General features: G+C 49.0%; 1 protein-coding gene across 20 annotated transcripts in view; it reads left to right on the top strand.

Moving 5' to 3' along the window:
- The first annotated feature begins 10,342 nt into the window (after window positions 1-10,342).
- The window catches only part of MAPT (microtubule associated protein tau), a 34,533-nt gene continuing 17,774 nt past the window's right edge, over window positions 10,343-27,101 (top strand). For 2 of the 20 annotated variants that reach the window (XM_014956518.1, XM_014956521.1), the window contains exons 1-5: window positions 10,605-10,684; window positions 16,781-16,869; window positions 18,186-18,272; window positions 19,558-19,644; window positions 21,274-21,339. In XM_014956518.1, coding sequence (XP_014812004.1) covers window positions 16,824-16,869; window positions 18,186-18,272; window positions 19,558-19,644; window positions 21,274-21,339 — 286 coding nt within the window. In that variant the 5' untranslated portion in view covers window positions 10,605-10,684; window positions 16,781-16,823. Of the gene's footprint in view, window positions 10,454-10,590; window positions 10,685-16,780; window positions 16,870-18,185; window positions 18,273-19,557; window positions 19,645-21,273; window positions 21,340-24,441; window positions 25,351-27,101 lie in introns of those variants that run through there. The other 18 variants (XM_014956524.1, XM_014956525.1, XR_001413637.1 and 15 more) reach the window with 17 other exon arrangements.

The raw sequence follows: 27,101 nt of genomic DNA on the forward strand, positions 1-27,101 counted from the left end.
AGATCCAGCAAAACACGAGTGGAAGGGGGACAAGAAGTGGACCAAAGAGATGAAGTAAAGTTAACCAAGGGGATACGTGCATTCTGTCCTTTCCCTGGGTCCCTGTCCAGGGAAGGGACTGTTGGATCCTGGTGACTGGAGGTACAACAGTGGGAGAAGTGCAAGAGCAGCAGGAGGTTTTGGAATGGTGATTAGCAGCGTGATGGTGTCAGAATATTTGTCCAGGCTGACAGTTTGCTTGCACTGGGTTTCTAGGTGACAAAATGTTCCTGTCCTGGTTTGCAGGGCTCAAGGTGTGTTCATGGTTCATCATTGAGGACGTAGCGATGACAGAAGGGATGTGCCAGAAGAGACTTTCCCAAGAGAAGGGATAATCCAGCAGGATGAGATTCCTGGGGGTTGGTTTTAGCTCTAGCTTTTTGGGAACTCCAGGGTTATGTGTCAGTGCAGGCTGTCAAGAGCCTCTAAAAATGCAACTTTTACCTGAAAGTGTACTTCACTTTGGTACAGTCAGAAGCAAAGGAAACCTAAGAGATGTCAATGTGTCTCGTGTTCCTTCCCTAACGCTGACTCACCTTGTACAAAGTGCTGATGAGCTCCCTGCAGGTGCCAAGTATTTTATTACCCTCCCACTGCAGATCCTGGGTGCGATGGGGTAAGAGTTGCCAGGACTGAATTACCTTTGTGGTTTAAGGTGAGACCCGTGATGAAGCTGGTTGTGTTGCAGAAGTTGGAGCTTCACGTGCTCTCTGCCGGTAGCTGTAGCTTGTGGTGTCAGCCATCAGGTGTTAGTGAGCCCAAAGCTGGGATTTACTCCAGAGGCAGAATTGCCTTTTGTGGTTCATTTTCAGCTCCTGCTTGCTTTGAATTCAAGGGCAGACTTTACCCTAAGCAAATTCCACCCTCTGAAGTTACTCCTTTATATGTGGTTTTTACCTATTGCCTCATCAGCATGACAAAATGTTCTGCCCTGGAGCTTGCTGGAGGGGTTTGTAGAAGTAGCTTTTAACAATGGACATCTTCAAATTGGACAGAAAACTACAGGCTTTTCCCTTGGCATCTTCTGGTGTAGTAATTGAGAGCCTGGCAGGCATATGCAAGCAGAAGTACTAAATGTTGCTGTTGGGTACGAAAAGGAAAGCGGGTAAAAGTCCGGCTAAAGATGTACTGCTCCAGCTGTGGTGTTGCTTGTAGTCAGTAAGCAAGGGAACAGATTGAGAAAGGATGGGACTAAAATCACAGAATCACAGAATCTTCTAGGTTGAAAGGGACCTTAAAGATCATCTTGTCCAACCGTCAACCTAACTGACAAAAATAGACACCCACAAACCCAAATGAGGATATTTGACCAGTATCGTGGCAAAGGGAGTGACTCTCTGGGGCTTGTGAAGAGGAGACCTGCAGGGGTTGGGGTGGTGGAGGAATGGTCTGAAAAAAGGGCAGCTGTGAGCTGGAGGAAGGAGTCTACCACCACCACGCTCCTGGGTTTTGTTCTCCTCCTGAGCGGCGTGTGCATCCTGGGCACCGGCCAAATCCAGGCACCATGTGCACACGTGGCCACGCTGTCCTGTCTCCTTCCCTTTCTCATCAATCTTCCCCGTTCCCATCCTCTTTCCCTTCCATTTTACATCTTTCCTGGCAGACCTGGATCCATGCAGAGCTCCTGGGAGCCTCTTCCCTGAGGCAGCCGGCGCTTGCCGGTCTCTTGCCTTGGGCAAGTGCTTGGCAACTGGACTTGCTGGGAGCACGATGGGGCTCATCTTCCTGCAGGATGGACCAGGCTTCCAACATTCTCTCATCTGCGGCACTGCCGAGCTGTCATCGCTGCATCCTTATTTTATGGTTTTGGAGCCTACTTTGCATGAGTTTTGCCTCTTCTCTGCTTTAGTGTGAGCTGAATTACCTTGCCAGCTCCTCCCTTCCCCTGGGTTTCTGCAGGGGAAGAGAGTCATGAATGCTGTTTAATGTGAAGGCACTTATTAATGCTTAATCTCTCAAATAAGTCACTGCTTTTATTGTGTCTAATAATAGGGTTTATTGTCACGGCTGTCTGAGGTCCATGCTCAGCTCCAAAGCGTGTATCATTAGTTATTGTTGCTCGTGTACTCCCCTTATGTGGAGGGGTTTTTGACTCCGTGGGTTTGTTTGCTCCACCAACATCCGAGAGCCTCTTGGCTCTTAAATTCTTAAATGGAAGAATGTGCTATGCTGTGGTTGTAGCAGATGAAAAGCACCTTACCAATGCTCGGGGCAAAATACCTTGAGATGGGCTGGGTGAAATGCTAGAGACTCCTCATTAGCAAGAAGGAGCTGGGTGATGCTGAAGAGAGACCAGCGTGTGTAAGATGAGCTTTTGGAACTGAGTAAGGATCTCGAAGCACTAAAATCCTGGGGTCTGCGGAGAGGGAAATGCAGTGTATGCTTCCCATCTGTGAAGATGGGTAGCTCTGTCAGACGGGTGAAGCTGTGGGGCCATGGTGGGGTTTGCTTTGCTGCGGCCTGATCTCGGTGGGAGAAGAGGAGCCAGCATCTCCCACCGGCAGCGAGCTGTTCTCTGCCGCCCTCGATAAGGAACGACAAAGCGCCGTGGCTCTAGGTGTGGCCAGAGCTGCTTCAAATAGTCTGTCTCTTATTCATGTGCCGCAATAAAAAGGAGCTGCTACTGAAATACTGGCAAGTCCAGCCTTTGTATTAGTGATTTAGAGGGAGCCCGTGACCTTACCGAACATGAATGGATCCCTCGTAACCTGAGAGCAAGAGCAATATTATTTTAAGCAAGAAGTAAGACTCTGAAGCAGGCTGTGCTTTTATACATATCATACGTGTGACAGCAGAGCTGCATTTAGAGCTGAAAGGGGGTAAAATGCCCGAGGAGACCGATTGCATCTCATTTATTTTTAACAAATGTACTGGGGAAGATTGAGCCTGAATTCCTAGACTTGGGGCAGTCTTAGATTTGGATGGTTTCCACTCCTTCATCCCTGTGGAAAGGAAGATGGGCACCAACTGGGCTTCCAGCTAATTCTTGTGGAGGATTAAATGCACATGGATTCTGATTTTTAAAGTTGTTTCTCCTTTAGCCTTTGGGCTGGGAGGGGAAATAATGGTTTTGCAACTCTTTGGCCGAATTTATGGTCTGAGTTCCCATGTGGATTGTCACTATTCACGCTGCCTGCATCTGCTTTTGTTGCAAATCTGCTCATCGGCTCGATCAAACTAGAGTCAAGGCAAGACAGATTGCTGCTTGATTGTCATCCCGAGTGGCCCAAACTGGGCAAAGACCAGCTGGAGGGGAAACATCAGAGTGCTCAGTAGGGATGTGTTTTATGTATAAAGGTTTTTATTTGCTGTCCATCTTTACTTGAAAATCCTTGTTTGTCTTGTGCCTCAGCACGGGTCAAACTTGGTTACAAAAAATAAAAGGTACAAGTGGAGCTTCTGTTGGATTTTTGTTTTGGAAGCAAGAGCTCTGGCTCTCAAATCCTGCTGTCTCTCACCACACCTCTTGCTTGCTGTTCATGGCATGGTGTGTGAAACTGGGAGCTTAAACAGGCCCCAGCACCCTCCGTGGAATGGTGGCAGCCCATGGGTGTCCCATCCAGTCGTTCCCTGTGATGGGGGAGCAGCGTCCTTAGAGAAGTGGGGACCTCTTGGGGTGCCCACCCATCTCCCCATCGCTCACTGCCTCGGTTGGCATCTCCCAGTCTTTACCCCCTTTGCCAGGAGTTGGAGGATGCTCTCAGCCCCAGGCTCTGCTCTCCTGCTAATGGTTTATTTTCTTGAGCTCCTCCAGATTAGGATTTTTTTTTCCTGTGTTTATCTTCTTAGTGCCGCTTTTAGTTTTTAATAAATACCGTTGTGAACATTTTGAGGGAACAGTGTTTTTTCTGCTGTTATGCAATAACATGACAAGGGAGATATAAGTATAGCAGAAATGCTTGATGAATGTCCTATTGTTTGTGTCTTTTGGCCTTAAAAAAAAAGAGGGAAAAAAAAGTAAAAGCTGTTCAGGAAACATGCTCTGACTTTTGACCCAATCTGAAGTGTCTTTTAGTCATGGAAAGCAAAAATAATGCAGAAGCTAAAATCGCCTTCTCTGAGCCTTGTCTTGTTGCGTAGTGACTGCTGGGGTGAGGACAAGTCCTGCTGAAGCCCTGAAAGCTTGTGAGATCTGGCATGTTTGTTTCTTTCTAGGGTAAGAAATCAGTGTGTCAAGAATGCATGACTGTCTCCTTCCCCTGTATTTATAGAGAGACTGTCCTGATAAGGCCTCCGGTGCCGTCAGTCACCTTTGGGATGCTGGAATTGGACACTGTGGAGCCAGAGGGTATTTGGTGCCCAGTTTGGGTATCAAGTGGCTAAAAGTAATGGCCTGGTGAAACAAGCCCTGCGGGCAAAGTGTGCATGGAGATCTGGGTTCCCACTGCCATGTAAACTGGTTTTTCAGGCAAACTGGTAAGGCCTGTTCCTGCACGTGTGTGTCTGAGATGTTACCCTGGGCTTCTGCCATCGCGTGAGCATCGCTCGTAACCCAACTGCCTGGACACCCTCTGCGTTCCCTCCCTGTTCCTTGTGGCAGCAGTGGAAGCCTCTCTGCTGTCCCACACCACAGACCACTTCTGTATTGGTGATCTTTGCAGGTTCAGGTCCTGTAGAAGTAGATGTTACCCTGGGCTTCTGCCATCGCGTGAGCATCGCTCGTAACCCAACTGCCTGGACACCCTCTGCGTTCCCTCCCTGTTCCTTGTGGCAGCAGTGGAAGCCTCTCTGCTGTCCCACACCACAGACCACTTCTGTATTGGTGATCTTTGCAGGTTCAGGTCCTGTAGAAGTAAAACAGTGCTCTGTAGGAAAACTCCCTGGGCTTGGCTTCTTCCCTAGGACAGGCTTTCTGTCGCTGCAAGAGTGATGCCAGCCTCGGTGGCGTGGTAGTAGCTGGAGCAGATGGTGCTGTTGTCATCGCTTTAATTTCTATCTATGTGTTGAAACAGCTCAAAATAACTTAAGAAATGAAGACCCAATCTGGGAAGATACCTCGAATGTTTTCCTTGCCCTGAGAAAATCTGCAACAGCAGTGTCCGCAGCACTTTCCTGGTTCTGACCCACCTGCTCTGCCCAGGATCACTCCCGTTTCTAGGCTAGAGCTGTGGCATGAAGAAACTTTTATATTTATGTTCATTACTGTGGCAGCATTGAATATTCACAGAAGTTCTGTCAGGGCGCAGCAAATGTTGTCAGTGCTGTGAAATCAAAGAAAAAGGAGCAACTGAGATCAAAGCAAGCAATAAACACATACCTTGTGTCTTGACAGCAGCTTTTTCAAGCCGGAGGCAAAACCTGGAGGGGCTCAAGGTGCTGCTGGATGGTGGCTGGTGCTGGCACAGGGCTGACCCCCACCGTGCTTTCCCTCTCTGCTACGATGGTGCTTTGAATCTAGGGTGACATCACCCATAGCACGACTGTCACACACAACTTCTGCTTGTGAGGGGTTCCATTTTGGCTGGTTTAGTGCCTTGAACCACCTCCGGATGAGGTGTTGGAGCAGAGCTGCTGGTGGTGTAAGGAATAAGGACCAAGGAGTGTGATCTGAGCCTGGCTGGTCGGATTGCAGCCTTGCTCTGCCCAGTTTTGAGGTAGGGGCCTCGCTCTTTGGATCTTTTCACCATTAAAATATTGGTGCTCTGAGGCCAAGGGATCTATATTTTTCACCACTAAATTTGAGCCCTTCCTGTGACGCTGCACCACACACGTTTGCCATCTTGTTTGAGGTGGAAGGTGGTAGCAACTATCCAGATCTTCATTTACAGGTGTATGTGGAGGTTCCTCTCATTAAATTATCTTAATTTATGAGGCTTCTGGTTGCAAGGTTCCTCTCATTAGATTATCTTAATTTATGAGGCTTCTGGTTGCACCTTGATCTCTTCTTTTCAGTGGCAACATCCTTCGAGCCTGGCACCAAACACAGCAGCATCATCTGCCTTTGCACACAGAGAGGTAGGGTTAGGAAGGCGTCCAGCCTGGCCAGAGCAGCTCCTGGAAAGTGCAGGATGTGATCCTTCCCAGTGAAGGAATGATTAATCCTGCCTGTGTGTCCCTGAGGACCCTGGCTCTCTGCTCTGCAGCGAAGGTGGCTGTTTTCTCCTGCAGCAAAGGAGGAAAAGATTCGTGGGGCTGGCAGGAAGGCGGCCGAGTTCTGCAGGGGATTTCTCTCCTTGCAGTGGACTCTACGATTTTTACATTTAAATGCAGAATATTTAACTTAAAACTCCTGAGTGAAGGGTGTGCTGGTGGTGTGTGTGCTTTGCAGATGGCTCGGGGCTCAGATTTGATCCTGTGTTCACAGGTTTCAGACATTTCTCTAGCCCAGTGCACCAAATGGATGCTGCTGTACGTGTGCTGCTACAAAAGGCGATGGGCAGAGCTTTGGTTCTGGCGCTGGCAGGCGTCTCTGCTGGGTCCTACAGCAACACGGCCGTGCTGCAGAGGAGTAGGTTGTAAAATGGAGACGGTGCAGGAGGGCTCGTGTGGAGGAGAACAGCAGAGCTGCTTTCAAGGAGCCGCCTTGTTCACTAAACCTGCTGGAAACGCCTTTTTCTGGCGCGTCGCTCCATCACATCCCACACCTCCCCGGGTGCAGCGAGCGCCCGTCTGAGAGCTCAGCTCCACGCTCTCTCATCACCCAGCACGGGTGTTTTCACCCCCTGGTCTGTTTGAGGGTGTTTGGTGTCTGGCTGGATAATAGAGTGATTTTTTAGGGGTGTTTTTCAGCTCTTCCATTGATTGAATTGCATTTCAATTCAGAGGAGCTCTCTCTGGGAGCTCAAGAAGGGTGTGACAGCACCCAGTGCCCTCCCAAACTGGCTGTATTCGGGGAAATGGGGGTGATCCTGTATCTGTCAGCCTTTCCCTGCCCTGGGATGTGTTGTGGTACCCACTGGAGCATGAAATAAGTCCTGCCAGTTTGTTTCTGACCTCATATTAATGAAGAAAATTGTGATAACCATAAGAAACTGCTGCCCACGGTAATAGTCCTGCTTGTGGGAGATTGCAAGCGTCCCCAGACCAGATGAGCCCTGCCAGGCTCCTTTTAACCACCGACCGCTGCGTGAAAGGGACCTTATTCAACTGCTTATCATGGGAACATCCTTTATAATTGTCCCCTGTGAGTGACAGAGAGGCGTGTGGCAGCCGTCAGTTCGTGGGGATGGATGTCTGTTTTTCTTTCTTCAGGCAACACAATCTCTCAGGAAAGCAGTTTCTTCCTCCTCGTGGTGAAATTTGCCAACCAAGGGAAAGGAGACTCTTGATGGGGCAGAATGCTGTCGTGCCATCGACTGTCCTATTCCTTTGAGACTCCAGTGGCATTTTTGGGAACTTTTCTTTCCTCTTTTCCCCCTCCCATCCAGGCACACATCAGTGTTAGTTTTCTGCTCTTGCTGGAAGAACACATTGATTTGTGTTTCCTTCCCTGCTGGATTCTTTTCGGTGGCAGCAGGTAGGGGGGACAGTCCCAGGATTTTGCCACGTGTAGAAGTTCAGCCACATCTCTGCCTGCAGCACAAGCCTTTGAAAAGCAGCACGGGGGAAATATTAGGCTTCCACCATTTTCTGTTAAATGAATAATGACTGGTACACGCCGGAATGCCGGTGAGCCCGCCTTAAAACCTACAGCAGCAGGGAAGATGCTCTGATTTCCAGGGGGTTGGGCTGAGCCTGGGATGGGAAGAGTCAAAGAGAATTAGCTGGTAAATAAGATCTCCTGCCTTCTCTTTGATCCGCTCTATGTGTTCAACTGCTTAAAGGCTTCCCAAGCAAGCAGGGTTTTGGGGGAGGAAGAATTTATCTACCCGTAGACCCGTCTCGTGGCTCCGTGAGATGCAGGACCGCAAGATGCTCTAGGAGGGGGCTGGGAAGAAATCCGAAGGTAGCCTGGTAAATCCCTGCTAAAGAGGCTTCTTTTCCTTCTATTCAGGAAGAGCCTGCTGAACAGACAGGGTGAGCTTTAAAACTACTGTTGCTTCCTTTTTTGCTGCCCTGTAAGCCCATCTGATCAGAGCTTTAATCTCGCTAAAGTTAGTGGACTTAGAGAAAGCCTGATCTTTGCATTGTGGTCTGGAATGAGAAGGGTGATCCAGAGGGCTGACACCTCCCCGGGCAGTGGTCGCCCTTAAACGCCCTCCTGAAAGTGCACAGGGAAAGCTGAGGGTGAAGGAGGCTGCTGTAGCGGTGATGAAAAAGGTTGGCTTTGACTTGGTCAGATAAGCCAGACAAAAAGTGAAAAAGAAGGGGAGGAAGGGGTGAAAGATCAAGGAAGGAAGATGCTTCCCAGAGAAGCTGTGGCTGCCCCATCCCTGGAGGGGTTCAAGGCCAGGTTGGAGGGGGCTTGGAGCAACCTGGTGTGGTGGGAGGTGTCCCTGTCCAGGGCAGGGGGTGGCACTGGATGGGCCTTCCACCCTGGCTTGTCCCCAGCCTGCTCCATGAACAGCTTTTTCACCTCCGTTTGCCTTGCAGGGAAGATGGGAATAACGATACGTCTTGGGCAAACCACCTCGTGCTTCTGTCAGTGGCAACTGATGCAAGATATTTGCCTTGCAGGGAAGATGGGAATAACAATACATTTTGGGCAAACCACCTTGTGCTTCTGTCAGTGGCAACTGATGCAAGATTTAGGGTTAAGATTCCTTCACTGCAAGACACTTGTGTGTGTTCCCTCGGGTGATTCCCAGCACATTCCTGATCTTGGAAGAGGCCACGTTTGTAGTGCCCTTTTATTTAGGCAGGGATAAAACCTTTTCCCGTCTCCGGAATCCAGCTTGGGCTGTGGGCTGGAGTTTGTGCGCCGGGATAATCTGGTCTCCTAATTGCCACCCTGCCTGGAGGCAGCTGCTGAACTGGGCCTAAGCAGATTTGGGCTGGCAAATTCTGTTAGTTTAATTCTCAGCAACACTGAGGAACTTGTCAGCACGGGAGGATCCCTTGGCTTTTTTCTCTAGCCACGAGCGTGCCCGGGAGACCTTTGCCAGCTGGTGACCCCAGCAGTTGGCTTGGAGAGCTCTGGGGGTTAGATCTGAAAGGGCTATTTACTGACGGGTCCCTGAGCCCTTGTGTCTTTGAACCCAGCTTTTCTGTTCCCTTTTGATGCTCTTTGTACAGAATCGTGGCATCTCATTGCCTGGGGCTTCTTATACCTCAGTGTTACTGCCCTCCCCTTTCCCCATCTCCTTTCCAGACGTGGGAATATGTCATTAACTGGTGTGGGAGTTTTTTATTGCCTGGTCTTGGTAACTTTTAGGTCCCAAATGGGTCCAGTGAAGCCAATGTGACCACCCTTGCTGTGCCTCAAAGCTGTTCTGCTGTGAACCCAAACCCATCTTGTGTCTGCATGGAAGGTGTCCTGCCCCTAGGGAAATGTGTCAAAAGTTCCCCAAGGAGTCACTTAAACTATAATGTGGAAAAACATGGAGGAAAAAAATGAAGAAAGATGCATTTTGGAGACTATTTCTTTTGCAACCCCCTCCTATTGTTTTAAGAGGCATTTGTCTGTATTTGAACCTGAGGGAAGTTTTTTTAGCCTCTTGACTAGATGACTTGAAACTCCGTATGATTTCTTAGCTCACTTCATATTAGGCAGTGCTTGTGATTAATGAGATCGCAGTCCATATTCCTTCCTCTGTCAGCATCTTGGAAAAACACTACTTGGAAAAGTACACAAAGGAGATGAAAAGGAAGTTGCTTATGAATTATGAACAGCCTTTCAGGCTGATGTTATTGCACGGGGCTGTCACTCCGTTTTAATTAAGTAATTCAGATGGAGTGATGCCTTTTTTAAAACCCTGTTGGTGTTTGATCACCTTTCAGAGGTAACGCTTAGATAGCTCATGTTTGTTGAATTTTCATTTTCAAGTAACAAGAAGCTGCCCTTACTGATTAAATAACGGAGGAGGAAGATGCTGCTGCGGCTGAGCACGAGACACAATAGCCGAGAGGCTGTATCTGCCCGTGTCTGGCAATTAGCTGGGTGATTGCTTGGACGTTTAGTGGCTGGTGTGAAAGATGGAGCTGCTGGGTTGGACCCAGCGATGGGTACCAGGGTGTGCAAATCCACACCCTGGATTTGCAGAGTCTTTCTCTCGAAGCCTTGGCGGCTGAAAATTTCTCATTCCTCTTTTCTTACCAGTGTGTGGCTAGTAAAACCCCGCACCCAGCCGCAAACGGATCTGCCAACGCCTGGTTTATTTTGGGATTTGTGTGTATGTAAATCGAGCCATTAGTTCCCAGGCTCGTGATCCCGGGAGCTGCGCAGTTGGAATCGCTGCAGATTGAGCCTCTACCTCTTCCCCTCTGATCCGGGGATAATCCCGGGGCTGTTGGGGAGCGGCGGCCGACGGATCGTGTCCTCTCGCCCCCGGGGGGGGGCTGTGGCCGTGGCCGTGGCCCTGCGTGTTGCCTGTGGGTGAGTGGGGTGCAGCTGCCGACCCCTTTTCCTCCCACAGGGCGATGGTGGGAGCACTCATCTCCTGGCACCAGAAGGGTGGCGGGGATGCCTTTTTGTGCTCCTTTGTGACAGCGCTAATGATGTCATCTGGCACAGATTACGCAGGGCTGAGCGGGCACCCAAGCACAGCTGTGTGGTCCCCGGCATCTGCTTTCTTCCCCCTCTGCTGCTGGGCCGGCTCTCAATAGGGTACGTTGTTTTCAGCCCTGGTTTTATTTACCTTTCACTGCGGCGAAACCTTTTTGCCCAAGGGATTAAAGCCTTCGGGCTGCCCCACTTAATTTAGGAGCTAAATCTTCCCAGCTGGAGAGTGCTGGAGGCTTTGTGCGTGGTTTGCTGGTGGGGTCAGCCTGAGTGGTGGCAGAATGGGGGCTCTGCTGGGTCTTTGTGCTGCTGTCTCTGTGTCCTGACTGCGCTCCAGAGGGATGTCCCGGGGTGCCCGTTCCCTGGCTGTGCAGGAATTGGAGCTGCAGACTCCATGGGGCTGTGTGGGACTGTGCTCTGCGGCGTAGAGGGGTCTCCAGGCAGGAGAAACATGTTGTTTCACAGGAGAAGTTTATTTCCAACACCTGGGGCTGGTTTATACCCAATGAACAGGGCATAAATGTGTTCTAGCCAGGAACTTCTTATGCATTTAATTAATTTACTGATTACATTTTCTTTTATAATCCTGGTTTGCTTAGACCTTTACGATTCTCCTTCCCTCTTTGTGGAGTAGGATTTGCAGCCGTTGTTACAGTTCCTCTTGGGGGAAGGATGCAGCAGTTGTTTCGTTTGGACCAGTTTTCATGTGTGTGGGTTGTGCAGGGGTGGGAGGTTGCCGTGAATCCAGGCAGTTGGCTTTACTCTAAGCAGTCCCACCCCAGCCATGCTCTGGTAGCTTCTACTTCTGCCATCAGACCAGACCAAGCCATTTTATTGATGCCTTCAAGCCTCACAAGCCGTTTAGAAAACAATTTTGCAGGATGGGCAGCGGCAGAAGAGCAGTGCTTTCGTTTCTGGCTCAGTTCTCCTGGGCAGGAATGCAGGATGTGGCTCTGGTGCCCGGCCTCGGGCTCTGGCAAAGGAAGGAAGGTCAGAGGGGCTGCGGGCTGGCACCGAGACCTCGGTGGCTGTTGGACAAAAAGCAGTGTGTGGTTTTGCAGGCAGCGTGGGAACCATCACCTAAAGCTGATGGATTTTACTGTCAGGTCTCTGCAACCTCTTGGGAGAGCAGGGATGTTGCTTTGGTATCCTTGCCAAGCTCCAAAAGGAAAATCATAATTTTTTTTTCCCTCTTTAAATGTCTTGTGGACCTTGAGCTGACTTAATAGCTTTCACTTCCTGAGCTAAACTTGAGTGCTGCTGTTGGCTGTTAAGGCTTTGCATCATTTCACTTAGGGCTTTTCCTTACTGGATATGTGGTTCGACATTCTTTGGGGTATAAAATCGCTATTTTGGCTTTTAGCCCCTGACATTTTGTTCAGCCCTGGCCTGCAGGGACTGCTCTGGGGCTAACTTCAGCTGTGAAATGCTCTTCAAATGCTTGAGAGTTGCTCCTGGTTACGGCAGTGTTGAGCTTGGCTGGCTGGGTTGTGACATGCAACTGGAGTTGCCCGGTGGCCTGAATGCCACCAGCCACCCTGTGCTCCCTCTGCTCTGCTGATGGATCCACACAGACCTCCAGCCCTCCCAGCCAACTGGAATGTCTGCTCCTCTCCCGGTTACGCCGCTCCCGGTTGGGGATGGCAATATCCAACTCTCAAACCAGTTGGAGGCCACTGGTTGGAGTCCTTTATCACTGGGAGAGGAATGAAATACACTGTGTGCCAGCTCGTGTCTCCTCTTAACCCTGATGTGAGTGGCCAAGCAATTGCATTTGGTGGCAGGAGGTGGCCGAGCTCTCACCTGTTAAACTCGCTTCTCAGACAAACTGCCTTTATGTTTAGGGCCCTAACGGGGTTGCACAAGAGAGTGAAAACCAGAGGTACCAGGGTGCTGAGCCAGAAATCAGCAGCTTTTTCTCCTTGGCAGTAAAGACTTTGCCTCCCAATTTGCCTCCTCGAAAGGCGGGCTGCGGGTTTGGAAGACGTGAGGTTTGGAAGAGCTGTTAATTATGGGATGGGCTGTTGCTTTTTAGATAGTGTCCCTGGTTAACAAGAATAGTTCTGCTGGAAATGGATAAGATTCTTAGGAGGGTTTGTGCTTTATCTGTCGTGCAGAGGGTGGTGCTGAAGTTTATCTCTGCGCAGCTTCCTTAGCATAATTATTCATTATTGAACCATTCCTTCAAGGTGGGGCTGGTTTTACAGTTTTTTAGAACATTTTTTCCCCTTAATGTTATGTTTTTCCCTAAGGGGGATTTCCCCTTCCCCCACTTGAAAAACAAATAGGATTATCATTACAGACTTTTTCCAAAATTCAAAGTAATTTTTCAGATGCTTTCAGGCCCATCTTTGTTTAAAAGATGTAAAATAATCTAAAAGATGTAAAAGATGTACAATCATCTAAACGATGCCGTTTTAATAAGGTTTAAATTCTCTTTAGTCATATGCATTTCTTACTTGAGTGAAAACCTGAAGCAAAGCCGAGGCTTCCCCACTAGAATAAGAAGGGGGTTGCATATCAGCAATTTGTTTTGCTTCTTTGCTTTAAGCAGATGGATCTGTCCCAAAACCCTGTGCATCACCAGGAGGGGTTTGGGTGGGCAATACTTTTAGCTGACATCTCCGACGGGTGGAAAAGAATGAGGGAGAGAATGAAGTTCAGCATCCATTGGAGAGGCATAATATGTCCTTCTAGATGACGTTCCTGGTGAATAGGACTGTATGATTATATGGCCTGGGTATTTCAAATTCTGCTGGGAGAGCTTTGCAGCTCGGAGATAATGGTGGCGGCGGCGGCAGCTCGCTCGTACTTCCCCATCGCGTCGCTTTGTGCGCTTCATGTTATTTATTTGCTTATCTGGTGCTGATGAAATTTCATCAGCCCTATTGTAATGGGTTTAAATCTCAGCCCTGCCAGGCCTGGGAGGGCAAGCGGCAGGAAAGAGGGGCAGGGCTGGAGAGAAGGGTATCTGTTGAATGGGCATTTCTTCAGCTGAAAGCAAGATGCTGTATGGGAGCTGGGTCCCCCTCCCTGCCCCTTGGCTCCTGCCAATTTGAGGAGTTTTTTGTTCTTTTCCACCGTGGCTGAGGTGACTCTGCTGCAGACGCAGTGGGAGGACGTTGTGCTTCATCTGCTGGGAGATCCTTCTGCAAACCAGGCATCAGCCCCCAAAATCACCATCTCCAGGTGAATGAGCATCCAGGGCGTTTTGTAACCCTTTAGACAGGTTTTTGGATGCTCTCAGGGTGCTGTTGAGTGTTTTTCTTGCTGGGTCTTTGTGGCTTTGGCTTGTGTTTTTTTCCTTGTAATAGAAAAGGCAGCTCTTCCTCTCTCATCTCTGAAAAATTAATGGCTGCATCCTCCTGAGCCCACCTCTGGTCCTCCAGCTCTGAGACGGCTGAATCCTGCCATGCGTGGAGCTCGGTGGGAACGGGGGCTGTCTCTGCAGACAAGGCAAGACAGTTTTTTCAGCTTCTCTGAAAAACACCCGGCCGTTCTTTTGTGCTGAAAAGCCCCCGTTGCTGGCAGGTCAGCGGGAAGCAGGGTGACAGTCAGCCCCGTGACCAGGCCACCCCATGTGCCCGCCAGCAGATCCACCAGCCTTTGCTGAATCACGGCTCGCTGTTGTCGTGCCAGGGATGTGCGCGGATGCTAAATGCTCTATTCAGAGGAAAAAGTGGAAAGTCTTTGGCTGTGTCTGTCCCCAGAGCCAGCAAACGAGCCTCCGGCGAGGTATGCAAAGCTCTCTAGCTGTCAAGCTAGGAGTCCTCCCTGGATGGTGTCCCGGAAAATTCTTGTCCAGAGGCAGGAAAGGACTAAACGTATCTTTCCAGGGAGATTGGGGGAGACACTAATTGCTTTTCTCAAAAAAAAAAAAGGTGGGAGGAAGAGAGAAAAGGGGGCAGAAGAAGGAAACAGTAAGCCTGATTTAAATCCAGTGCAGCAGACGTGTGAGTGGTTTGCCTCTGGGTCTGCAGTTGGGAAGTGAAGATGTTAACATCTGTAGGTGTTCAGTGAGCTGAGCTGGTCTGGGAGGAGCACTGGTTGTGACTGGGGTAGGAACTGCTTCTCCCACCAAGAGACTGGGCAGCACGTGGGGAAAATGCACCCAGTGCCGTGGGGGCGTTTGGGACAGAGGGTCACTCTTCTGTATGTACACACACACACACACACACACGTATGAACAGTACATTCGTGTGTCATTTTACACTCATGTTTGGTATGAACAGCACATTCGTGTGTCATTTTACACTCATGTTTGTGCCCAAGTTGCTTTTGTGCCCTGTGCACTAAGTTAACATTATATTTTAGTATTTCAGTGCTAAGAACAACCTGTAAATAATACCAAGTGGCCAGATGAGACCAGGGTGTAATCGCTATGATCCTTTGAGCTCTGGAAGGAGGGCAGCCATACATGTTAAGAATGAGGGTCCACTGTTTTGGTGGGTTACCACCCAAAAATTGGGGCAAAATTTAGATATTTAATTCTTTCCTATTCTATAGTTCCATTTTTATGGGTGATTTCCTTTCAGGACAAGTTCTTAAACTTGATACAGGTCCGTCAAATGGTTTTGTAGCTATCTAAGGCAGAAATTAAATTGCATAGTCATCTTGCTAAGGCTTAAAAAAAGCTGGGTGAGAGATCTGGTTACCAGGACTGGGGTTTCTCTTGCATAGTTCCATATATCCAGTTAATTTATTACCAGCAAACAAAACCACATGAGTTTACTTCCTTTCAGCTGATAACCTGAGCTTCATTGCTGGGTTCATTCGCTCCTGACGGTCACGGCAAATGTGCGATTACACTAATAGCTGGTTATTAATCACTGCCAATGGCTGTAATTATATCAGCTATTAGGAAGTCAACTAAAAGCAGTGTCTGTCCAACCAGCACGGAGAATAGGAAGAAACACGGTCCCTGCTTCACAGAAGCGGATAATGTTTGTTGGCGACTTCATTTCCTTTTGCAGATAGAGGCATGATAGAAAAATAACTCTGAATTTTAGCACCTTTCTCCTTCCACTCCAGTGTCCAGACCTGTTCACTGTGCTTTGCTCTGCACCAGGGGGTTGGCTTTCTGAAGGATGTAGGGTTAAGCATCCTCTCAGACCCACAGCTGTCTTCTCTAAGAGCCCCTGATCCAAGTCCATCTCTGACGAGTCCTGGTTTACCCCTCTATGTCACTTCTGGATTGATTTCCAGATGATTGTTACAGCTGTGTGTCCCTGCTGGGTATCCATCTCTTGGATAGTCCTGGTTTACCCCTGTATGTCACTTCTGGATTGATTTCCAGGTGATTGTTACAGCTGTGTGTCCCTGCTGGGTGTATCCTCAGGGGTACAAGGCATCCCTTTCTGCAGCAGCATCACACCTTGCCAGCAGATACGTCTCTTGGGAGACTGATGAAATTGGCAAATGAGGAGTTTGGAGTGTGCAGCAGAAGTACGTCTGCACTAGTGATCACCTGTGACAGAACAGTGGCCAAGCAGTGTCCTGTGTGCACCAGGAAGGTCCTTTTGCTTGGATTATCTTAAATACTTGTGGAATTTTGATGTTGTAGCTGGGCAGAAGTTGCCTGTGTAATGGATGCAGTGACTGGCACGTGCTTTTGCTTGTGCAGGAGTAATTAGAACTTCCCTTTGTTCACAAGGGACATTTGCTCCTTCATATGTCTTTTATGCAAGATCCATGTTTTCCTTTTCGCTTATGCCCCCAGGTGATTTTTTTCTGTTTTGAGTGTGGATTGCTGTGACCTCTTGCACTGAGAGCTCAGTGCAGCTCTGCTGAAGAGTGGGGCAGTCCCTTTAGATCCCAGTTTGGCATCTTAGCACTTCATTCCTGCTGTCTTTCTCCACTTGATGATTGTGGGCAAAACATGCTCCTGGTGGATTTGGAGGCACTGAGAGTATTTCAGCACTGGTGTAAAACCCAATAGGTAACACATATCTTGAGCTGTGACCTTCCCCAAGCACCATGGTGTGATTTCAGAGCTCATTGGGGAAAGGGAACAAAGTAGGTATCTTCTTACAGTCCCTGAGGAGATGGCTGGCTGTTGTTGGCTGATTTAATGCGCCTGGGAATTGGCTGCCAAACCAAAATTGTCTCATGAGCAATAGATGGGAGGACACTGGCCGGGCTCCGGATGAAGGCCTGTTGAGATCTTGCCTGATGGATGTTTGTTTTCACTCTCCTCTTCAGGTAATTTTGCTGACAGATACTGGAGCAGCATCAGGACGTCACCATGATGGAGGATCACGCAGCTGGCCAGGAGAAGCACATCCCTTCAGGTGAGCACCTCCAGGAGGAGATGGTGTAAAGATGGTCCTGCCTTGCCCACTGCTAAGAGGATGACCTAAACGGGGAGAGTGGGGTCCTTGGAGATGGTATGTGTGTCTGGCATGTTGCCATGGACCAGCTGGCTGCAGCCAGTGGATGGTGGGTAGCCCACAAGGTGCTCTGATGTCCACAGTTCTAGGAAAATGCTGCTCTTTGAAATCTTTGAGCAGAACAACCCCCAGCATCCAGACTAGCGAGGATCTTATTGCTGCAGCTTTGCCACTGTATGTTTCTGTTGTTCACTCCTCAGTTTGCTATAAAAATTCAGCACTGCTTTTTATTTGGAGACACAGCTGCTTGCTGCCTGCTTTTCTCACCTGCACAGGGAGATGGGGAGAACCGAACAGAGAGCTCTGGGAGTGGGGCCCATGTCTTCCCCCCCCATATTTCAGACCTGAATTTCTCAAGAAGCTTTTCCTTTCTCATTCCACCACACTCCACAACTGAGCTTGGAACCCCACGTAACACCAGCACACCTGGTGGCACTCACTCCCGGCTATGCTTCATATAAACATCATCTTAATTTTCTTTTCTTGAGGTGTTTTGGACACAGCTTACACCAGATAAATGGATTGCTTCTGTCCTGAGGAGAATCCATAGCATCCATTCATCCCAGGTTCTGTAACGCATTGCAGTCTGGTAGCTCCTCTCAGCTTGTAGCCTCAGCTTCGCACATCGCAGGTTCCCAGGGATTTTGCTTATATTAGTTTGAATCTTCTTTTCCAAGTCATTTTCTCCAGCTCTTATTATTTTATTTGCCCAGCCTCCTTGCAGAGAGGAGACTTATCCCTCTTGCCCTTCTCTTCCAAAAGATGGCTTTTGCAACCAAGTCTTCGCGCAGTACGTTATGTGCTATAGCAAACTCTTTACAAAGACTTGCTGGTTTGCAATGATTAGAATTAACGCATCGTGGAAGTGTTCAGCAGCCTGCTAATGGCTCCAGAAATGGCAGAGAGGACAACAGTGACCAGAATTTGTACATCTTTTTCTGCTTACGTTGCTAAGATCTCCTTTCCTGCTTGTGCCATGCTTTGCTATCCGGTTCACTGGGCTTTTCTTTTGCTGATGGGTTTCCGCTTGCTCCTTTTGGTGGTGACACTGGTGCTTTTGGTTGGCATTTTCACGCTTTGCTTGCTTATTAGTTCAGGTGGTTTATACTCTCCGATAACACTTTCTTGCTGGTGTCGACCTGGGCAATCAGAGTTCGTAACTCACAGGCCGTAATTCAAAGCCAAGGACTTGTTCTAAGTATTTGAATGTTTTCCAGGCTATCCCCTTCAGATACCAGTCGATGATGGATCGGATGAGCCTGTTTCTGAAACATCTGACGCTAAGAGCACCCCAACTACGGAAGGTGGGAGCTCTTTGACTTACTGCTTTGAAACCATGATGGATGGGGCCGTGGTATAAACCTTGCTGAAAGACTCGCTGTGCCGTGTTCTGGTGGGGTTTCTGAGGAGGAATGTCAGCTCTCTTGGACAAACGCTCTTCATTAGTCTCATCACAAGCGATGGTTGCCACTCTGCAGAATGAGATAATGAGCTTTAAAGGTGGAGAGTGGGTTGGAAGGCAAGAGAAAGTGAAGTGTTAATTACAGTTCAGGAAGTTGCTTGCGGTTTGTTTCCTGATGGCTTTTCATACAGTGACTGTTTGCTCCTGGGAGCAATCCCATGTTGTGTGCTCCCAGGGCCAGAGGTTTGCACCACTCTGCTCCCCCAAAATACTCACAGCACATCTTGATCACTGTGTTCCCTTCCAAACTTAGTTGTACCTCATAGCTCTTTTTTTGCCCCTCTCTGTATTTATATGTCCCTTAGTACAGCATGATTCATGCTGGAATGATGGGATGGGCGGAGTCTACATATAAACCAAAACTTTGAGCTGATGTAAAGGCCACTTTGGTAGGACTCAGGGCATGTCTGTGCTGCTCCAGAGTGTTACCTGAATGATTTGTTCACTGTTTTAATTAACTGCACTTTTTGTGCCTCTTGGAGACTTTGGCTAAAGGCATTAGTTTGCAAATTTATCTGTAAGAAAGGTGGACAGAGATGCTGACCAGTTCCAGCCCTGTCCCACTGGAGGTGTGGGCCATGAAGTGGCTCTGTTCTGCGTATGTGGCTCAAGAAACCAGTATGTAAAACCTGGCTGGTGCAGAAGAGCATGTTGTCCCTCTTTCCAGTTGGATTGGGACTGTCATGACAAGCAGACATCCCTCTGGTGGATGGAGCCAGGTCTCTGTCTGTGTCAGAGCTGCCCAGAGTGCGAGGGAGTCAGGGTGCTCAGGTGGTTTATGAAGGGATCTGATGGGAGCTGATCTCTCCAGCTCCAGACAGAAGTCCCCGTGCAGATCAGGCATCAGCCACTGTCATTAGGTGTGCATTTTCAGACAGTGTTTATGGAAAAGCCTCCAGCTGCTTAAGGAGTACACTGGAGATTCGTTGTTTGTGTGGCAGAGGGGACAGCTCGTGGTGTCCCTGTGATACTGGCTTTGCTGTGTCATTTTCAGTCATCTCCCTCCACAAGCGCTGGCTCCAGGGAGGGAGCTGGGTGCTTTTTGAGCAAGATGCTCTTCAGGCACGTCCTGGCCTCCACAGGGCTTTGCCACTCGACGGCTGTGTGAAAGCTGCGTTGTTTTTCAGATGCCACAGCACCTTTAGTGGAGGAAGGAGACCACGAGGATCAGGGTGGTGTCGAACAGCACGGGGAGATCCCAGAAGGAACCACAGGTGAGGGAGACCAAGGTGCAGTTTCATCTCTTGATGCAGACAAAGCAGAGAGCTGGGCCGGTTACTGCTTTAAAATAATACTGCAAAACTTCTCGCAGGCTTGCTTTGCTCCTGATGCGTGCTTCTTTCTTCTCTGTAGCCTGCAGAAATAATTCCCAAGCTTACAGCCCTCCTCTTGCCTTCCTCATCCTGGGGGAAGCTCGGCAGCCTTTTTCTTTTCTCTTTCTCAGCTCCCCATCTGACAATCTTTCTATCTGGTCTCTCTGTGGTTGGCTTCGCCTCCCATCTCCAGGCTAAAAGAGCTTTCCTGCCGATCCCTGGTCATCTCTGCCCCTCTGCCAGCAGCCCTGCTTTGCTGGCGAGGAGGGACGGTCACCGCAGGACCTTTGCTGCTTGTCTCTCTGGAGCTCTCGCTCAGCCCGGCCCCGTGCGCTTGTCTTTGAAGCGGCAGGTGAAAACCAGGCCACTGCAGCAGTTCTTTGGCTGCCGGCGTGTTTTAAGGATAATGCAGAGGAAGCCAAGTGGCTCATTCAGCCTGAACGCTCCGTGGGGAATCACTGCACCTGGACCTGGTTTTTCCAGTCAGGGCTGGGGGTCTTGCAGAGGCAGAGGGAAGGGAGTGAGCTGCAGCAGTGCTGTGTGTGTACAGGAGGGCAGGAGCTCCTGGGAGAGTCAGGTCTGTATGTGAAAAATGAGTATATGGCCCCTGTGTGGTAGCTTTTCCTGGAAGCATCAGGCAGGTGGTGGGTGGAAATGGGCTTGTCCCAGTGCCCAAACACTGAAAAGCCCACAGCACGCTCCTTGGGCAGCCAAACTGTCTCCTGCATCCAGTCCCTGGGCTGCTGGTAGAGCCCTGGGCTGAAATGCAGGGTGACTCGCCTGCTAGCAAGGGTGCTAACAAGTCTCTGGTTCAAGATCTGACTGTACCAGGGAGCCAGGAAGAAGCAGTGTCTCCTGAAGTCTTTGGAAAAAAATGGGGAAAACAGAGAAAGTCTTAGTTTGACTGTAGAACTGTGACATACAAATATAGTTGATGAAGCCTGTTTGAAAGTAGTCATATAATAAATTCAGAAAATTCTGGGAGAGACAAACCATTGTGACTGTGAAGAAAACTGTGGTTTTCTAATGTCCTGGTATTCCTGAAGTGTCAGACTGATACCAGACTGATTTCCTGGTGTCAGATACCCTCGGCAGAGTTCATTACGGTTGAGTAGGTGGTAGACACCAAGAAGGTAGGGCTCAGGTAAGAGACATTCATGTGAGTGCTGCTGGCAGTGTAAATGCTAAGTGGGGGTAGGAGAGAGGATACAAATCCACAAGTTTCTCTGCTCCTTAACGGCCTTTTTTCTGCACCTCTGCCCGAGGGAGCTTGTACTAACCTGCCACCCAGGGTGTGCGAGTTGGTGAAACCCTCTTCCAGTCTGGTACAGCACAAGTTGAATAAATCTAACTAGATCCACCGTCGGCATGGGTTGATTTCCTGATTCCCTTTCTGATACTGCCCTGCTCATAATACAGCGCCGATGGGCAGAATCAGCAGGGAGGTAAATGAATCCCCCAGGCACACGCTTAAACTTAACTCCTGTTTTGATCATGTTTTTCCCATTCTTTTCTCTGAACTGGGACCAGCTGAAGAAGCGGGCGTAGGAGCCACCCCCAACCTGGAGGACCACGCTGCGGGAGATGTCCCTCAAGGTCAGTGAATCATCTGTCGCTGGGGTCCAGTTATTGCTGCCCACACCTGTGGCTGGGTTTTACTGGGAATTTTCTTCCGTAATGCAAAAGCTCTGCACGATACGAGCAGCGGTGCCGTTCTGCCTTCTCCTGACAGGGGAGGGCTGTACATGCTTTGAATGTTCCATCACACTCATTTCGGGGAGCTGTGACTTTTCATGCACCAAATTTCTCTCTCAGATGGCTGAAGCCCTGGTGCTTCTTTGTCCAGTTGGAAAACAGGGCACCCTCTGGGCTAGAAAAGGGAGTAAACAGAGCTGGGATGGTGCAGTTATCCAGGAGGAACTGCTCAGCATGAACAGAGCCAGTTTTGGGCCCTCCATGTCACACATGAAAGAAGCAAATTGTTTCTCTGTGTCTCTTTCTAACTCGACTCATGTCTCAGACCTACTCACTGATGCCCTCACTTTAACATGAAGGGTCTTTTTTTCTCATCCCAGTCTTAGGGACTGTGACTGCCAAAGCCAGGCATGGTGGGCAGTGCGTCTGCTCAGATGAGCCAAGAAATTATCCAGGAACCTCCTGGCTTTCCGAAAACTCTCTCTTGACTCCGCTTAGGTCAGACTTGACCGAAAACTTCAGGATGGGATTTTTGCCAAGCCCCCAGTGCTGGCTTAATTCTGTGCCCAATGGGGCCAACTTATGTGTTCAAACTCCCTTTGATAGAGCTGTCCTGATAGCACTGATACACCATAGCGCTAATTCGGTGCGCTGGTTAAAATCTTAATTAAACCCCGTTTTGTAAGGTAGTTTTCTGCACAGTAGACATAACAAATTCCTCCAGCTGCTTGGGCAGCATCTTTCCTCCTGATGGCTGCATTAGTGCATTTACAGACATCTGTGTCTTTTAAAGAAGTAAATAGGTCTTTGTCTTCTTGGCTCAGGGCGGAATTCAGGTTGTCTTTGCTTTCCCCACACAGATCAACACAGTTTTGCACAGTCTGCTCCCTGCTATTAAAATAAAACCTTTCCTTGCCTGTCCATTGGTTTTTGGAGTAACAAAATAGTGGTGGCACTACAAAATAGCAATCAGGACTGTTAGCAGGAGGAGGGAGTGAAGTTCTCTTTCCTGTCTGCAGTGTTCAGTCTGGTTCTAACTGCTGTTTCTCACCAGATATTAAGATCTTTCTGTCCTGTCCTGGGATCTTTGAGCTGTCAGATACAAGCACATACACTAGCTGGAGCTCTGATCCAACCTATATATGACATTTCTAGTTTCTTACGTAAATTGTTACTTCTCTGAAAGTGGACTTGTAATAACACACTGCTTCCTTCTAATGGTTCTCTGATTCAGAGGAAAATGTGATTATCAGTACACGCACACAGTCTTGGATATCTTCTTACTACATACCTTCATTTTTCGTGTTGTGAGATTTGAAAAAATGATCTTTGCAGTGAAGATGGAGCGTGTTAAAATGCCTTTGGAGTCTCAGGTGGAGAAACATCTTCTGATTCTCAGTTTTCGCTCTGCTGGCGCTCTCCCAGCTCTTGACCTTGTGCTGCACGTTGGCCTCAGAAGCACTGACAGGTCTGGCCGTATGGAAGCACAGCTAATTAACTGCCTGTTCACGTCTCTGCACTGGCGTCGTTAATGGTCCTGTTGGTTGTTTACAGAAGAAATGAGCCAGGACGCTCTGCTGGCTACTACATAAACACCCTTCAAATCCCCATGGTTATAAAAGGTGTTTCTTGGTGCCACGTTTCAAATATTACCTGCCAGTAGGTGCCAATTTAAGATTTCTCTTAAACCATGATTTCTGAGGTCTTTGTGTGGTAGTTTCACTGAACCATTATGGTTAAAGCGGGGAGAACATTGATAAAAGGCTGAGTCAGTCTTGACTTCTTTTCTTGTTTTGATCTTGTTTGTTAATCTAACAAAGCAACGATTGAAATCTCAGTACTGAAGATCTACTCTCTGATCTATGCTCTTTATTTCACCTGATCAGCGCTCAAAAAGACCATAGAGTATTTGAAGCTGGACAAATTCATAATATAAGATGCTCATTCTTACTAGGGCAGTTGACTTTAAAGCAATTTACCTATATGTAGGGTGAATTCTCTGTTGCTCGGTGCATCTTTGCTTCAGCTGAATGATTTTCTAACAGAAAAGCTCCAGCTCAACCAGAATATATGGCTTAATGCAGCAATTGTTGGGTGAAATTGTAAAGGTCTGTGTCATGCATGAGATCAGCGATGGAACATAATTCTCTCTTTTACCCCCCCCCAAAAAAGAGATCTGTGTCTCTGTGACCTTAAGTTTTGGGTTTGAAATGTCACTCTTTCTACTCTGCCCAAATGATGGCAGCAGTGCTGGAGCTCTAATTAGCCCAAGTGGTTGCACACTCCGAAATTGCTGTTGCCCTGTGGCTACAGCCACATTTTTACTTATAGTCCTTTCCTCTGAGGCTGCCTGCTCCGCTGGCTGCTGAAACCCACAGCAATAAGAGAGGAGGGATAGGAGTGCTCTTCCCCAAGCTCATTAGCGATGGAAATGTTCTGGAGAACAAAGCAGAGCTGGTTTGAGCTCTGGGGGGATGTAACTGGTGCTGTGTCGGCATGAACATCTCCTGCAAGGGGGGAGAGGACTTGAGGGACTTCATAAGCCCGTGGAAGAGGGGACGGTGTCTGGCCTGTTTTGTTGAAGCCCTTGAGGCAAGAAGAGATGGTCACTGACCAGCAAAGTGATGGTCTGGTGGTGTTAGATTAGAAAATGGGTGTGTTTTTGGCTTCTGAAACCCTCTATAGCTAAACCAGCAGCACATGTTGGCCTTTATGGCACAAGCCTGGGACACCCCAGCCACCCCCAAGACCAGGTCCAGGGGGAAATCTGGTCTCCCCCATGCTGGGGCTGTCAGTGTTCCTCATTCCCATGGGGATCAGAGCTTCTTTAAAGGCAAAAGCTACTGTAGAAGTGTGTTGTCTGTTCAGTGGGGCAGTGTGGGACTTGCTTTTTTCCTCTAGATAGTAGAAATCCTTAGTCTCCCTTCAGCATTACGTGTCTGACTATTATTTGACGTGCCTGTGCTAATTGTTTGCCCATGCTTCGGACCCTGCATCTTCCAGGGGAGCCAAGCTCTCTAAAGCTACAGCCTGGCCCTCAGGAACGTGTGGGAGATGCGATAAAAAGAGAAAACCAGCCCATAAAGCAGGGAGCTGGGGTTCTCCAGCAGCCTCTTCCATCACATGAAACGAAGGCCACAACAGCAGCTCCCACCAGAATCGAGGTCACCATCCCAATACCTCTGGATATGTACCAAGACTCCAGAGCATCCGAAGACAGCAACGAGTTGTGGGATCAGCGAGGCAGAGAAGGCATTGGTGTGGATCCAGCCCTGGGAGCAGAGCTTGGTCGTGATGTGTGCACTGAGGGCTTGGCAGGAGCAGGTGGCACAGATGGCTCCCGTATTAAAGATGGGCCATCTCCTTTGTGTACCAGAGCCCCGTTAAAAGAAGATGCCAGTGGACGGGAAAGAGATGAGGACCGTGATATTGATGAAACTTCTCAACAGGATTTGCTTTCCCTGGTGGGACAGCATGTTTCACCAGGACCTGAAACGGGCGTGTGTCCAACAGCAACCAAGGAAGCTCTTGAAGAATATGAAGAAAACAAGTCCAAAGAAGTCCTCAGAGACATACCAGGGGAGGCGCTTCTTGTTGAAGCTGAATCTCATAAAGCAGGAGAGGACCAAGAGGAGAGGAGAGAGCCATTGAAGGGAGAAGAAGACACAGATGTCACCCCATCAGAGCCTTCTGAAATCATCTCCCCAAAAGAAGCTGAGCCTGGGGAGGGAAAAGATTCTGGACCCTTATTAGAAACAGCCAAACTCCCTTGTGAATTAAAAGATTACGTGGAAGACAAAGATGCTGCTTTGGAAGAGGCCGTGCCAGATACAGGAGAATGCCGGACGCCCAAGAAGAAACCTGGTGGCCAAGTTGCCGATAAAGCCGTCAGTCGCGTCCCTCTCCTAAAAGGTGTGTGCAAGGTTTGCCTGCCCTCAGCTCACGTGGCCGGTGGCTTGCTCACCACAAGGGCTGCCTGAACGAATCCTTGCTGCCACCTCTCCAATCCTGCTGCTTGGGACATGGCCTGGAAATTTGCTGTGAACTGATCTACAAAACGCCGCTGCTTCTTCCTTCCCTTCCTCCCCTCTTTTAGTTTAATCCTGGATGTCCCGGCGTGTTTCCCAGACCCTTATGCTTCGGTTTTGCGTCCCTTGCATGGTGCTGGCGTGTCCCTGATCATGCTTTATTGACCTGGTTTTGGTTTGATTTCCTTGGATCTGTGGGGTGGGCGCCTTAACTCCCACCTGGCACCTTCCTGGAGAAGATGAAGATGGGATGGACCTTGTCCTGGCATGTTGGAGTAGGACTAACCCCGCATACGCTGCAGCTTCTTCCAGCAAGACACATCATCTGGTTTGCATGTGTCCACTCTCCGCTCCAATAACTCTTTGTATTGGCTTTCCTAAAGTGAGAGCCAAAACGAGCAAGTGAGATGGCAGGTCTAACCATGGAAAAAAACCCCACGTTGATCCTATTCCTTGTACTTTTTCCCTTAAATAACCACTACTGACTGCTGTTGGAGGCAAGGTCTGCAGCTGGCTGGACCTTTGCCCACTCCAGGGCTCTTACAAAGCATCCTTCTCCCATCCCAGTTCTGGACAGTGTGTCCCTGGGTGGTCCAAAGTGATGGGAGACCTGGCTTTTGGGCACATCTAACACTGTGTGTGAGTCTAAACTGGGCTGGAAGTGCAGCAATCTCAGTTTTAGCCGTCTTGGGTGAACCTCTTGAGTTCACCACACAACCATCCCTGCCAGCAGAGCAGCTCTTAGACCTTTTTCTTTCTTTGAGAGCTATTTTCCATCTTTTCTGGGGGGTCGGAGGGGTGTCAGCAGGAACCCTGCTCAGTGGCCAAATGCAGGTTTTGCAGTGAGTTGTCTTAAACTGGGACAGGAGGACACGTGTTAAAACCTCAGGTCTGGCTTGTCCAGGGCCTGGCCTGGGGGCTTGAGGTGCAAAATCCCAATTCCAATCCCAAAAACTGGTTTGGCTTCTCCCATTAAGCCTGGAAATCCCTCTCGCCGCCTCTCTGGTTTGCAGTAGGGAGCAGCGTGCTCTTTGCATGGGGCAGGGGGGGTGATGAAGAAATTGTTGATGGAGCTTTTTTTCCCTTGGAGCTAAAGCTCATCATAACATATTTCTCGTTTGTTCGCTACCTTAATTAGCCAGCGGGGAAGCTTCGCACACGGTGCTGCAGGGCATTGGCATGGCTTGCTGTATCTCCATCATCAGAGCCTGAAAACGATGGGAGATTGGGGATGCATTGCCCAGAGCCAACCAGTTTCTGACTCAATAGGAGGAATTTCTTTAATTATCATAGAATCATAGAATAGTTAGAGTTGGAAGGGATCTTAAAGATCATCAAGTTCCAACCCCCCTGCCATGGGCAGGGACACCTCCCACTAGACCAGGTTGCTCAAAGACCCATCCAGCCTGGTCTTAATTAAAAATAAAATAATTATTTAATGGTCTTTTCCTTCAGGCAGAGATACTTTCTGGCTGTTCAGCTCCAATCTGGAGTTTGAACTGGATTTGGGAAGGGGGATGCATCCAGCAGCTCTGGGATGGGTCGGGGTCCTCAGTGCTGGGTTAACAACATTCTTCGTGTCACTGGGAAAGAGCTGACCCCCCCCCCCCACTCCCCGGGCCAGGTTCCAAAAAA

This window comes from Calidris pugnax, unplaced genomic scaffold (genome assembly GCF_001431845.1).
Source record: "Calidris pugnax isolate Ruff unplaced genomic scaffold, ASM143184v1 scaffold167, whole genome shotgun sequence".
Classification (NCBI taxonomy): Eukaryota; Metazoa; Chordata; class Aves; order Charadriiformes; family Scolopacidae; genus Calidris; species Calidris pugnax.